This window comes from Pinus tabuliformis, chromosome 5_1 (genome assembly GCF_031772625.1).
Source record: "Pinus tabuliformis cultivar Carrire ecotype Pingquan chromosome 5_1, CPIR1, whole genome shotgun sequence".
NCBI lineage: Eukaryota > Viridiplantae > Streptophyta > Pinopsida > Pinales > Pinaceae > Pinus > Pinus tabuliformis.
The window spans coordinates 934,558,131-934,573,698 of NC_142305.1; the positions used below are offsets into that span (position 1 = coordinate 934,558,131).

The following is a 15,568-nucleotide window of genomic DNA, read 5'->3' on the forward strand; positions in this document are numbered from 1 at the left end:
ATAACCCTCAATGTCCTTGAAAATTGTGCCCTACATCTTGTCCCAAAAAAGCCCAAGTGTACTTAGGAGCCTTGTAGGCATACAGGAAACTCTGAAAATAGACCACATTAAACCAATGTTGATAATATTGGTATCGGGAAAATATCGACGAGGGTCCAGAAAATATCTTATCGGCAATATCGGCGAAAATATCGGCAAATATCGGCAAGCATAAAAAATGCATAATATATTCATTTTTTTCAGATTTTTAAACATGTAAAGCAATAACAACATGAAATAAACACATTGGCACATAAATATAAAGAGAACACTGATATATATGATGTCAAATAGAAATGATACATCAAAGGCGATACCAAACCCTGTTGATCCCTGATAGTTGTCCATTCAAGGACTCAAATGTGGAGAACCAATACAAAATAACATCACATATATAAAAGTATCTCATCATCATGAGTTATATGTAGCATAACAAATAAAACTAGCAGCTATCTATCTGAAATCACTGCCCTCTCCCCCTTTTACGGGAAAACATGATGGGTTGTTTGCCAGGCCTGCCCCTAGTAGTAGAAGGTCCTGACCCTGCCTCTGCACCTAATGTCAAATAATGAATGCTAGGTATGGGGCTATGCTCTCCTATATCTATGGCAGATGGTGTTGATGCTGATGCTCCCGCAGTGTCCTCCTCCTCCTCCTCTTGCTCCTCCTCTGAGTGTTGTTGCTCCTCCGACTCTGAGTCCTCCTCTTGCTGCCCCTGCTCTAATAGATCATCTGCCACTGCCTCTAACCATGAAAGTGATTCCTCCAAGATGGGCTCCTCAGACTCCACCCTCCACGGAGACAATACATCAATATTGTCTAAGGAAATGGCATCTTGTTCCATTGGTGATTCTATTTGCCTCACTCGAAGTCGGATGTTGTAATGCACATACACCAAATCGTTGAGGGGTGCGAACTCCAACCTGTAAGAGTGTCAAAAAAAGTAATGAGTCTTGACTCTTGACTCCTGACACTTGAAGGTCATAAATTAAAAATTAAAAATTAGATTAAGTGTAATTGCTCAACTGAAGGCTTGAGCTCAAAGTTATACCTGTTGCGCTTTTTGGCATGTATTTTCTCAAATACACTCCAATTGCGCTCACACCCTGAAGAGCTACATGTTTGACTCAAGATTCGTATGGCCAATTTCTGCAAATTTGGTGCCCTTGCACCATAACTTCACCACCAAATATCTACAACAAAATAATGAAATAAAAAATTCAAAAACTTAAAACATAATTAAACTTTCAAATAAAAGTTACGTAATTGAATTTTAAAAAAATAGAATTATAAATTTATAAGTAAGGAAATTCTAAATTGAAAATTCTAATTTCTAATGAGTGATGACTTGTCACTTACGTGACATGAAGAGGGTCCTTTCCCTAATAGCATCATCAAAGCCAAATAGGCCAACACAATCCCGATAAGACTATATCTCGCGATTGATTTTGCTACAAAGCTCAGGATCAGGTACCATCCTCTGAATACAAGAATGGAGCCCTTCCATCACCTCGCCATCAAAATCAAAGTTGCATTTGTATGAAAATGCGGGGTTGAGGAAGAGTGTTGTTGCATGAATGGGTCGATGAAGCATCCCTGTCCATCGACTATCGATCACATCCCATAACATCATCTGCCTATCAAGGCCAACAAAACCCTTGTCTGCATAATAGGAACGAATGGCCTCCTTGGCCCTATCCATGCCCTCATACAAATAAACCATTGCAGGCTTCTCTCCATCCACCAATCTAAGAACCTTTACTATAGGTTCACTAACTGCACATGCTTCTTCTACTCCATGCCCAAAAGTCTCAGAGTACACCATTTTTACAATGGCTTTCCCGTCATGTCTCCTGTTGTATCTACAATTACGCCAATCATCAGACACAAACATTTGCTTCAACTCGAACTGACATCGAAGCAAAGACTGAAGAGTAATAAAGGTTGTGGCAAAACGTGTGATGGCAAGACACCGCAACTCCTTGTTTGTAGTGAACCTCCTCATGAGGCTAAGAACAAAAGCATGGTTATAAATAAACTTGGGGATGCTCCTAGCTATATCAACCGCCTCCTTGATGAAGGAGAGTTTCCCCATATCCTCAAGCAACAAATCGAAACAATGTGCTGCACACGGAGTCCAGAACAATGTGGGATGCCTCTCCATAAGCATTTTGCCAACAAACACATAATTAGATGCATTGTCTGTTATGACTTGCACCACATTCTGCACACCAATCTCCCGAATGAACCCATCTAACAACTCACATATTGTTGTTGCATCTTTGATATGCTCTGATGCATCCAACGATTTAATAAACATGGTACCTTTAGGACAATGTACCAAGAAATTTAGAAGGGTCCTACCCTTCCTATCTGTCCAACCATCAGACATCATTGTGCATCCAGTAACTTCCCATGTCTTTTTCAACTCCGCCAATCTAGAGTTGATGTCCTGCTTTTCTGCTTGAAGAATTGGCCCCCGCAACTCCTCATATGTGGCACTTTTGTACCCTGGGCCCACAACAGCAATAGCATCACACATTGGCTGCCAAAATGGATTGGTTTTGGTGATGCTGAGAGGTAAGTCGCTCCAGAAAATACACCTCCCCATGACTCTATCTACTTCTTGCTTCTCCTTCTTTTTAACAAGTGATTTTATGCCAGGTTGTGCTCCAGGTCCTGTTTGTGGAACAAAAAATGATGACCTCGTAGTCGCACTAGCAGTAGCATGTGATGGTGTGCTAGCTGTGGAGCCCCTCCCACTAGGGCCACTACCCTCAACATCAAAATCAGGAGAAGATATCCCAAAAGATCTACCTGCACGTTCAGCTTTGTTTCTTTCTGCCTCTTCCTTCTTTTCGTCCTTTTCATCAATTGCCTCAAGAGCTTTTTGTATAAGCTCCGGACTAGAAACTGTACAAAACCCAACATCATGTCCACCGAGTCTAGCAAGATGGTATTTCAGTTGTGTAACCCCACCTGTCATCCTGGTCCCACACAATTTGCAAGTAAGATATGCACGATTTGTCCCGCCATCAGGGTTCCCATACTCCCAAAATGGGTCCAAGGCTTTTGGCATATTTGTATTTTGTAGTGGGCTAATTCAAACCTAGGGCACCAAAAAAAAATTGGAATTAGTAACTTAATGAGTAATACTAATAACCACATCATTTTACAAAACAGTTTTTTTGCTACATTATTTGCAAATTTGCAATTTTGCAATGGGCATGAAAAAGAGAGCAGACTTAAGAGGGCAGTAAGCTTGTATCATGCAATAATTGCCACTTTAACCAAAGATGCCAAGCAATGAAAGAGCCTAACAATGCAAATGATATGCCAAGGAAATGAGGTGACTGTATATTACTTATTATATCACTGTTACGTAATTATACCACTGCTGTAGGTGCATTATCAGACCTCGGTATTCAACAAACAGTCTTCCCAAAATTCACTTGTATGACACCAGTCTTTCAGACAAGGTTCCTTATGAATTAGATTTATTTCTTCATTAATTTATAGAGACTTTAGAAGCCAAATTTTACCATTGTTAACTTATTACCAGAGATCCAAATCATTCATATTAAACGCTGAAACTAGCATGTCAATCCTAAAAATTTATGAAAAAAATGCTAAACAGTGACTAACAAATGAATGCAAATGATTTCTCTGTTGACACCTAATCCGAAACGGATGAGGTGAAGCTGGACAGTCATCTAGAAGATGAACTGATCCGTTGTGTATATGTATAAATAAATAATTGTCTAATGAATAAGTCAGTCATTTCTGTCTTGCGCTCATTAATTGCTGGAGTTACCCTGGCCTGACATGGTATCAGAGCTCAGGTCCCAGTCCCTTAAATTAGCTGTAACTCCTGCCTCTGCCTCTGCGCTCTCTGGCCTGAATACGCTGCCTCTGTCATGCGTTTCATTCAGGCAATTCGCTGCCCCTCTCTGCGCTGCCTCTGACATACCTGCTCTGACATATCTGCCCCTCTCTGCGCTGCCTCTGACAACGCATCTGTGCATCCCATTCATTCTGAAACAGACCAAGCATTCCAGGAATACTGGCAGCTTGTAATGGCCTCGGCTTTACTGCCTTTGGTGTATTGACAGGGACCAAGTCATCTGTTGAAAGTGATTCTCCAGTGACAGGACATGTACCATATTCCGTAATGTGTTTTTCCACCAGCCTTTTCTCGAACAGCAACCCCGAACGCTTGGAAACCACGGGTTCTTCCGGCGTCGCTCCGGAAATTGCACAAAACATGGCTGGTGCGATCTGTGTCTAGAGCTTGTCCGAAGTCCCTGAGAGTCAATTCTTTAGACTCCTGAACCTGTGTCAGGCATCCCTCTCGGCCACTCAGCCCCTTGCTTCAGTTATTTTCTAGAAGATGAACTCTGCGTTCCATATACATTTCTTTTTACATTGTCAACTCTACATATTTCTGAATATTTAATGGCTTCAACGCAATACAGTGGCATGTAAATTGACTTCCATACACAAAATAGGAAAAGTTTCTTGAGGGGTGTACAAATCTCGGAGGTGCCTGGAAAGAGGCTTGAAGCAAGTGGCAAAGTTATGGAATTGAGCGTCTTCATAGAATGTGGGTTGTGTTATTGCAGAAGTGAGGAAAGTTAAAAACTGAGTGTATTTTACAGTATTTTTGAATGCGCTGTTTTTTATTACGCTCCTATTCAAGCCATCTGAGTTTTTGAATGCGCTGTTTTTTATTACGCTCCTATTCAAGCCATTTTCTTGTGTCACCGTGGAACTGCTTTTGTAATATAAAGAGAACCCGGTAACGCTCATGTCGAGAATCTGTGGAGGTTGAAGGAACGGCAGAAGCTTAAGCTTGTAATGGTGACTGCGTTTTTTTTTTATATTGAAGACTGAAGACTGCATCTTATTGTAAAAAATTGCTACTGCGTTTTTTATTGTATTGAAGACTGCTTTCTATTAATGACTGCGTTTTTTTTGGAACTGCTCCTATACAAGCCATTTTCCATTAAAGACTGACATCAAAGACTGTGTATGGTGGTTCGATGAGCGTGGATTATTTCTGCATTAAAAAAAAAAAAAAAAAAAAATGAGATCATGTTAGTTATGCTATATTAATTGTGTTTTCAAGGGGTTATATAAGCAGTTTTCGAAAGCATTCAGAGCAGAACATTTGCACAGAACATTTGCACAGTTTGTTTTATGCTGTATTGAAGCACAAAGTGTTATAATATTTCAATAAAATTCTGATGCCTTCTGTCACACATTAGAGGGATTTGTAGCAGAAGTCTTGTTGTGGCATAAGATTTTTCCAGCAGAAGTCTTTTATCAACAGAAGTTTTTTTAGCAGAGATATTTTTACAGAATGCATTCAATCATTTCTATGGTCGGAATAGTTCTCACTGGCAAGGAGAACTATTCTGAATGGTCCCGGATGGTAAAACACACCCTTATCTACAATGAGCTGTGGAAAGGAGTGTGTGTCGGAGAAGAAGACAAAGACCCTGTGCAGCCCACATCAGACAAAGAACTCGCCATTTGGGAAAACAAGAACAGCAAAGCCTTTGCATTGATCGCAGCATCTGTAAATGAGGAAGTAAGTCGTCATATTTCATCCTATTCCACTGCCTTTGAAGCTTTATAAAAGCTGAAAGAACTCTATGATACACATTCTGCACTTGAAGTTGTTCAGCTCATGATTAAACTCTTCACTCTTGAACTGAAAAATAATGATCCTCTTACTCTTGCATCTGAAATAAAGTCTATAGTGCATGATATTAAATCCACTAAGGTTGAGCTGGATATCTCTCTTATTGCCTTTCTCAAAGCACTCTATCCTACCTACTCTAACTATCTTGAGTCTTTACAAGCAAATGGAAATCTTAAAGATATAACCTTTGACACTCTTGTGAAAAAGTTTGCTGAAAGAGAGAAAGCCTTTGGAAAGAAAACAGTCCCTGAATCTTCTGAAGAGACTGTTTGCCTTGCTCGTAAAGAAAAGCATCCTGCTCAAGATTCTACAAGAGGAAGAGGTGGACGAAGAGGAAGAGGAAGATACTTCAGAGGCAGGGGGGGCAGACATCCTCAAGCAGAAAAGGCAGATCTGCATTGCATTCGCTGCAAACAAAATGGATCACATGATGCTTCTACATGCAAGCTACCATGGGACAAGGTTGAGCAGAGAAGAAATCAGCAGAAAGGTAAAACTGATGACACAGACAAAGGTAAAGCACCTGAATCCGCTCACTATATTGAGGCACAATGTAACATTGGAGTAAATGAAGATCTGTTTAATGCTTCACTTGCTTCTTCAAAAAATGACTGGTTGCTTGATTCAGGAGCAACCTGTCATATGACTCATAGGAAAGATTTCTTTGAAGATTTCACTGACAATGTTGATGGAGCAGTATACTTTGCAGATCAGTCAAAAATCAAGCCATCAGGGCTTGGCACAATCAGGCTTAAACTGCCTGGTCTTCCAGACTTTCTTCTGGACCATGTTCTATATCTCCCACAGCTGAAGAGAAACTTGCTGTCCCTGGTGCACATCCGCCAGCAAGGTCACTCCATTCACATGTTTGATGGCAAGCTTGAGGTAAGAAAGGCATCTAACCACTCACTTGTCATGAGGGGTATAGAAGAAGAAAGACTTCTTAAACTGCAAGGAACCTCTGCTCATGCACAACATTTCTCATATATTTCTCATCATGAAGAAGGTGCACTTCCATCAAGTTTATTATGGCATGCTAGATTTGGACATTTAAACTATGATAGTCTCCGCTTATTGAAGAAAAATGGTGTTGCTGGTTTGCCTACAATTCCTAGAAAACATAAACAATGTGATGCTTGCATTCTAGGAAAGCATAGCAAACAGTCTTTTCATGATTCACATTCAAGAGCACATAGGAAGCTTGAACTTATTCATTCAGATTTATGTGGTCCAATGCCTGTTCCTTCTGCAAATGGAAATAAATATATCATGACATTTATTGATGATTACACCAGAATGTGTTGGGTTTACTTATTGAAGAACAAATCTGATGCTTTTCAAACATTCAAGAATTTTCATAAGTGGATTGAAAATGATGCACAATCTCATATTGGGTCTATTCGCACTGATAATGGAAAAGAATATATATCAAATGAATTTGAACACTATCTTCGCCAACATGGGATTAAACATCAAACAACTGTGACTTATAATCCTCAACAGAATGGTGTAGCTGAAAGAATGAACAGAACAATTTTGAATATGGTACGATCCATGCTTTTCTTCAAAAATGTAAAGACAATGTTTTGGGCTGATGCTGTTCTATGTGCTGCATATATAAAGAATAGATGTCCATCTAGTGCTATAAGAAACAAGACTCCTTATGAATTGTGGTATGGACATGTTCCTTCGGTAAAACATCTCAGGGTATTTGGTTCCACCTGTTATGCTTTAATACCAAAGGTACATAGAAACAAACTTGGTGCTAGAAGTCGTAAGTGTATCTTCCTGGGGTATTCAAACACATCTAAAGCATACCGCCTTTATGATGAAGTAAATAAAAAGTTTGTTTTATCTAGAGATGTCATTTTTCTTGAATCATCCAAATCTGACAGTATTGTTGAGCGGCAACTTGATCGCTTGGATAGATTCACAAAACCGAAATCATTTCAAGAGTTTGATAATCAGATTCCACATCTTGAAGGGGGGATTCCTATACTAGATCAACATGTGGAATCTCCTTCTGAAGAACAATCTCCCCTGCATGACACTCCAACAACGGATGATGCTTTAAGTGATGTAATTGATAGAATTGGGAGACTTAATCTTGATTCAGTCCCAACTCAATCAACAAAACAGCCTGGACCATCTCAGAAAGGTCCTCCAAAGTGGCTGACAAAGACACTTGAAAGTGTTCATCCTGATGAAATTGGAAAAACAGGAACCAGAAATACAAACCGACAAGATGGAGGTGATGTAGATAACTCTAATTCACCTGTTGATATGGATATTACTTATGATTGTGAATTGAACTTGTCTACAGATTTTGAACCAACTTCCTTCAAAGAAGCTGCTTCTCATGATGAATGGAAAGAAGCGATGCAGAAGGAGTATGATGCCCTCATAAAGAATGGCACTTGGAAGCTGGTTGATCCTCCATTTGGAACCAAACCAATTGGCTGCAAGTGGGTCTACAAGAACAAGTGCAAAGCTGATGGCTCACTTGACAAGCACAAAGCTAGGCTTGTGGCAAAAGGTTTTGCACAGAAGGAAGGGGTCGATTATGAGGAAACTTTTGCTCCCACAGCAAAATGGGCCACCATCCGGACACTCTTTGCACTAGCTGCTCAGAACGGTTGGAAAGTCCATCAAATGGATGTAAAAACTGCATTCTTGAATGGAGATCTAAAAGAGAATGTTTTTATGTCCCAGCCTGAAGGATTTGCTGTGAAAGGACATGAACACAAAGTATGCAAACTTGTGAAGTCCTTGTATGGCCTCAAACAAGCACCACGAGCCTGGTATGAAAAACTAACTGAGCATCTTCTGAAACGCAACTTCAATCATTTTGATCTTGATGATGCAACTTTATTTGTCAAGAAAGTTGGCAAAACAGTTGTATATCTTGTGGTATATGTAGATGATCTTTTAATGACAGGGAACAATGAAAGTTATATTGCATCCATAAAGAAAGAATTAGGAAAATTTTTTGAAATGATTGATTTGGGCTATGTTCATTACTATCTTGGCATTGAAGTAACCCAACATCCAAAGTCCATATTTCTTTCTCAAAAGAAATACATTGGAGATTTGTTATACAGATTTGGCATGACAGAGTGCAATCCCCTTTCTACTCCAATGGAACAAAACTTGAAGCTCACATCTACTGAAGGAAAAGAATTTGAGGATGCAACAAAGTATAGACAGCTTGTAGGAAGTCTCATCTACCTCACTACTACCAGACCAGACATTTCATTTGCTGTTGGAATCCTCTCCAGGTTTATGCAAAAGCCTTGTGAGGGACATTGGTCTGCTGCAAAAAGAGTTCTAAGGTACTTGAAGGGAACTCAAGACCTTGGAATCAAGTATACACAGGTGGACGACTTCAACTTGATTGGGTACTCTGATTCAGACTTTGATGGAGACAAAGAAACTGGGGTATCTACTTCAGGATATGCTATGAGTCTTGGATCGGGAGCTGTCTCCTGGAGATCACGCAAACAATCAGTACCAGCAGATTCCACAACAGAAGCAGAATATGTGGCAGCAGCTGAAGCAACGAAAGAAATTGTGTGGCTCAGGAAAATTCTTGAAGATTTGCAGGTAAAACAAATACAATCAACTCCACTCATGATTGATAACACCTCTGCAATAAAATTGGCCAAGAACCCAAAGTTCCATGATCGTACTAAGCACATCAACACTAAATATCATCTGATCCGACATCATGTTGAGGCCAAAACAATCCATCTCCGTCATTGTTCCACAAACGAGCAAATTGCAGACATCTTCACCAAAGCGCTTGGAAGAGAAAAGCTTGAAAGATTCAGAACGATGCTTGGACTCACCAACATCCCTTCAGATTAAGGGGGGGAATGTTGACACCTAATCCGAAACGGATGAGGTGAAGCTGGACAGTCATCTAGAAGATGAACTAATCCGTTGTGTATATGTATAAATAAATAATTGTCTAATGAATAAGTCAGTCATTTCTGTCTTGCGCTCATTAATTGCTGGAGTTACCCTGGCCTGACATATATTATGGTGACTGTTAATTAGTTTTCTGCCCAGTGTTTAGATGTATTATACCACTGTAAACAATGTTTCTCGAAGCCGCAAGTGAAACAGTGAGGAAGAGAGAGGGATAAGGAGGCAAACCGCTAGGCCCTTGCATTTGCTCATGGGCATGAAAATCTTTTCAAATGGAAAAAAAAATCAAGCAAAATGATTGTAGGCAAATAGGCAAGCAAGAACAATCCTAAAACTAACAAAAAATTCATTAAAATAGGGGTTTATTTGAACATACCTGTTAATGGAAGAAATGAAATTGTCTCACTATTCTTGAAGCTTAGATCAATGAAATCTTCGTTGTTGGTGGCGATAATAGCTATGGAATGCTCAAACCCTCTTTGGCAGCAACCACATAGCTCTCCCCTTCCTTCTCCAGCAATCAGAAATGAAAATGATTGAAAAAAAACCAAAATCGGACTTTTATAAGCCGCGCGGAAATTTTTGACTGTCACTAGGCAATATTTTCGATTGTCGCGCGATATTTTCTGAAATATCGGCAATATTTCTGAAATATCGCGATATTTTTGGTTCCCGAAAATATCGCGATATTTTCTCAGCGATATTTCGGCTCGCCGAAAATATCGCGATATTTCCGAATATCGCCAATATTTCATCGATATTATCAACACTGCATTAAACAAAGAAACTAAAAATTCATGGACATAAAGTGTTACCCAAGTGATGTGCTTTGATACTGTCTATAGATGTACATGAAGATGGAGAAGTAACTTGATTCAACCCTCCAATAACGTGCCATGTCTTTCCTTGAATAGCAGTCTATCTGAAGTGAAATGAAGTATGCATGGATACAACCAGACTTAACTGAGAAGTATGAAAATACTAGCTCACCTTCAATGGAGTATCTAACTGAAAATAGACAAGTCCATCTCCAACTAATATGCCCTACTCCTATACCATCAGCTTCATTGTATGCATTAGTCATGTGCTTACTATCAACCAAAAAAAGGGTAAGAATTGCCTTTTGGAACTTGCTAAATAGACCTCAACGTGTGAAGTAAAGGCAATCTGACTGCAATTTAAAATTAGTATAAAATCAGTCTCCAAATAATGCTGAAAATTGGAACTACCGGCCAGCCACATGCTATGCTTAACTAAAAGATGCATCAGTTTATTCTACGTTTTGTCATCCTCATGTTCTACTAGAAATAGGCATCTGACTATGCATAACTGGGTGCATTAACAGGTTTAAGGATAAAGTGTGCCCTCATATGTGTTGGTAAATCAATGCCTAAAGGGGAGATCACCCATCAAGATGATGTGCCTTCATTAATGTCATTTCATAATGAATACATATTGGAAACAGTTTCCGAGAGAGGTCACCTTTCCCTAACTCTTGATAACTCACAAGCATGCACCCCTTTAAAAATAAGTCAAGAGTTATCCACACATGCACCTTAAGTCTCCTGGTGGTCATTAATCTCCCCACACTAAGAAAAGACAAGGTGTCTTCTAAACTAAGCACCTCAACCCAATCTATCCATGTACTAAATAGTAAATATAACCAAGCAACTCCTATATCACCTATTTGCAAGATAGATGATTCAAGGTAGGCATGATCATATATTTGGGACTCCTTGTGTGTTTGTACTAAATAATTCATTGAACGACATCAGAAAAATCCATTGGATCACACAAATTATGATGGGTCAAAGGACAGAGGTACATTTGCAATGACCATACTTCTTTAGCTATTTATAGGATACATACATATACAGGGTCCTTGAAACCAACAAACACAAGATTTCTACCATTTTCATTCTTCTTGTTTGTATGCTTTTAGGTTCAGCAAACCTTATAATCCACTAACATTAATGATGAGCAGTCTAGATGGGGAGAATTCAACATAGATCAGGGAAAGAAAGTAAAACATGTGATTTTGAATGATCATTGGTGGTGGAATGTAAATATCCCATCTCATTCACAGCTCTAATTGCAAAGATACCTGGGGCATGCAGATTCAAATTTCCCTAGTCTTGGGGAGATATAGGAGGCAATTAACAGCATGACTGGGAAGATAAAGACCACCGTCACTCAGATATATCCCTATTTGACATTTTTCAAACAACTCCAAAAGTTGATAAGGTGGTGTTACCACATAATGCATCACCCAAAAATGTAAATTCCAAGCACTTAGGTGAAGACTTGTGTAACTAAGATGTTGGCCACTATTGCCTCACCAACACTCTTCTGCACTTTAGAAAAAGGATGGACCCAAGTCAAGGGGGGCTTCTCTATGGGTCACTAGGCTCATTTGTGTAGTATGGAATGGGAGTAAAGGAAGCTTAGCAACATGAATCAAACAAAAAGTTGAAAGATTAAAATGTTTGGGGAGGTTGGATGAAAGAGGATCGAATGCCTTATTACTTGGGCTATGGAGGTCACATATGCAATCTAAGAGGACATTCTACTAAAGGATAAAAGGCTATAGATAGACAAAATGACTTTCTCTACAACATGCTTAACTTAATAGAGTTTAGGCTTCTGTGATCCATATCAAGTTAGAGAAAGATTCTTTGGCGAAAATCACATGGAATCTCAAGAGACAAAAAGATGTCGAAGGGACAGGACTCACAACAGGAGCTCCACAACTAAATCAACTCTAGGAGATCTTAAGCATTAACTCACCAAGGATGTCTAGGACTTAAAACACCTTCTCTCTTACACAAGGCATAACCATTCACTCACAGTAGGAGGTCTAGGGCTTTAACTCCTCTTCTTTGAGACAAGGTACTCCTAGATATAACTTTGACAATATACCCTGCAATTGAAAGTCTACTAGTGGCAACCCTAAAACATTTGCCACACACAAATAGATTGTATAAATATAAAAACCATAGCTTAGACAATAATTTATCTTAGTCCAATGCTTAGAACTTGCTTGCTCATAAATTCTTCCAATGATCAACTCCCAAGTTGCAACTAGATAGACCAAACCCTTGTATAGGTTTAACCTCCATATAATGAAATATAATTTTTTTTCCTAGATCCAATAATCTCTCCTTGGAATAATTATAAAATAGTCTTCTCTAAAAAACCTTTTACTAGATGTAGAAAAAAATTCTTGAGATCCACAATCTCCTCTCGGAAGTTACAATAAAATAATCCAAGAAACAATGCTCAACGAAGCTCATATTTTGTTTCATGTGGAATTATTGATATTCATCAATGATCATCCATGTTTATAAAATTACAAGTGTATGGAATTTTAATTATTTTTAAATATATTTTGTTTTTCCACCCCTATTCCAGAAACTCGAGGAAACATACATGTACATGTAGTTGGAGTAACCCTTAAATAAAATTTAGAGAAGCAGCATTTATTTTTAAATATATTTTGTTTTTCCACCCCTATTCCAGAAACTCGAGGAAACATACATGTACATGTAGTTGGAGTAACCCTTAAATAAAATTTAGAGAAGCAGCATTTATATAATGGTCACTTTATATATCAGTAACATGTGATGAGTTAGGAATGTTATGAATTAGAATGAGACATAATGTGAGTGTGCAAGAGAGAGGTTGCATCACTACCTAGGCAAGTGTAAACAAGAAGCAGAACTATAGCATTACGTGCTCGTGTTCATTTGGTAGCATAGTATTCTTCCACTAAAACTTCCTAACTTATCCTTTTTCAAAGAATTTGTGACACGCTTGCAAGGCTAGTTGAGACATCCAAAGTTCCAAACAATTAAGAGTTATGTGCTAACTCAGATGCCACTGAAGCCTCCAGAGTGTAATTCATATGGTAAACTGATCGCATTTGGACACAATTAGATTACCTCAACCCTTCCATTCATCCCTGTATCTTGTAATTTTAATATATATAAATGTTTGAGTAATCTTTGTTTTTGAGAGCAAGCTCCCCTATATGCAATCATTACAATTTATAGTTCTTTCTATCATTCAAAGAAACAATTGGAAGGTAATTAGCAATCTTCTACTAATGTCTTTCTAATGTAATTGCAGAAGAAAAGCTTCAAATAAAATGCATACCGAGCGTCCCTCTTCAAGTGCAACCTTCAAATCCTCAAAAACAAGCTGCATCATCATGACATCATTGCTTTTAGGGTAACTTATTTCCTAGGACAACATAGATGATAGCATCACACAATGTTTTTCTTTCTTGCTTTCAGTTCCAGCATATGAAATTTACTATTTTAAAACTAGAAAGATGATGGAAACACCTTTGAGAGCAATTTGTCAAAGCGAGCCTCAACAGATTTTCGGATGTATTCATAACATTTATCTTTATAGCACTTTCCCTGGCCTTGCATCTTCTCTTTTACTAAAAATCCTGGAGACGGTGGTGGATTCAATGGCTTTCTACATAAACAAATCCATGGAAAAGATTAGAAATCAAAAAATAGCCATAATTGTACATAACAGGAGTATTTCTATAACTTTGAGCTAAATGCCAATACATGACAACACTTCAAAGCTATCAACCAATAAATGATATTAACACTTTAGAGATAGATACTAATACATGACATCAATATTTTAGAGCTAAATTCCGATACATGATATTAACACCAAGTATTATAGTATATTGGCACAAACATGACAGCTAGCAATTTTCTAATGACTACAGATAACAAGTAACAGTAACCATGAAGTGTTTTAAAAGATAGCAATTTCATACACACTGATGGCTATTAAGGGATCTAAAAATATAATGATTCCTTACCAAAGAAATAAACATTGCAAGTCATGAATAACTTTCGTGCTGTCGAAATTATTTTGATACCCACCTAATCATGGATGCCAAGAATGCAATAATGTAAACGACTGTGTCTTTAAAGATGTTTGGTGAGCATATGCAAACCAATCACATATTAGTGCAAAATGATGCTCACACCAAATATAAGATAAAAAAAATGGACATTCTTGGGGCCTTGCATTTGTAGATAGTTGATTGAAAGTTAAAACTTAATATCTTGAAAAAATATATTTGGTGAAGACTAAGATGATTCACCCTTTGGTCTCCAAGAATCTACCTTTAAATGACCATCAAAATTAAGTTGTCACCCTAAATACACAAACGGAAAAAATAATCTATGTCAATGTCATCCCTATTGAAGAAAAGGGTGTTTACTATGACAACTTACTAAGAAGACCATGACTACATTTTACTCGTCATTCAACAACAGTATGGGATTATACATTATTAGAAGAAATTAGGATCATCAATAAATCATATCCAATGGAACTACACGTCTCTCAAACACTGACTATCATCCTCTACAATCAATGTTTTAAAACTCCAACTCCGGTTCAAAAACGGCCGAGGGTTGGCTCCGACTCACACTCCAACTCCAACTCCAACTTAGTATCGACTCAGCCGGTTTGATTTCAATGACTCAGTCATTGTAAAAAATACATTAAATATTTACTTTTTTATAAAAAAAAACATGATTTTAAATATTTTCATTCATGTTTCCAAACACGAAGCTTTAGAATATAGAGAGAAGACAACATATAATCAAAGTAGGCTCATGAATATATCCATTATATCAAAATGGCACCCAGTGCATTGTCCAAAACATACATGATGATGATATAGAGATCAAAACAAACACACATAACCAAGGAGGCTCTAAATGGCCTCTACAACAAAAGTAAACTATGAAACATCAATAGTCACCACTAACCAGTACTACTGGCTACTGCTAGAGGAGTCAACATCATTTGGCTCAACCTCTAAATCAAAGTCTGGGAAACCCATGGCTC

At 38.2% G+C, this 15,568-nt stretch overlaps 1 protein-coding gene across 4 annotated transcripts in view; it reads right to left on the minus strand.

The window, feature by feature from the left end:
• Positions 1-15,568, minus strand: part of LOC149167846 (exocyst complex component SEC6-like) — a 504,852-nt gene that overhangs the window by 346,864 nt on the left and 142,420 nt on the right. For all 4 annotated transcript variants that reach the window (XM_089433197.1, XM_089433196.1, XM_089433194.1 and 1 more), the window contains 2 exons: positions 14,023-14,161; positions 13,832-13,876 (listed from right to left, as the gene is read on the minus strand). In XM_089433197.1, the coding sequence (XP_089289323.1) occupies positions 13,832-13,876; positions 14,023-14,161 (184 nt within the window). The remainder of the gene's footprint in view (positions 1-13,831; positions 13,877-14,022; positions 14,162-15,568) is intronic.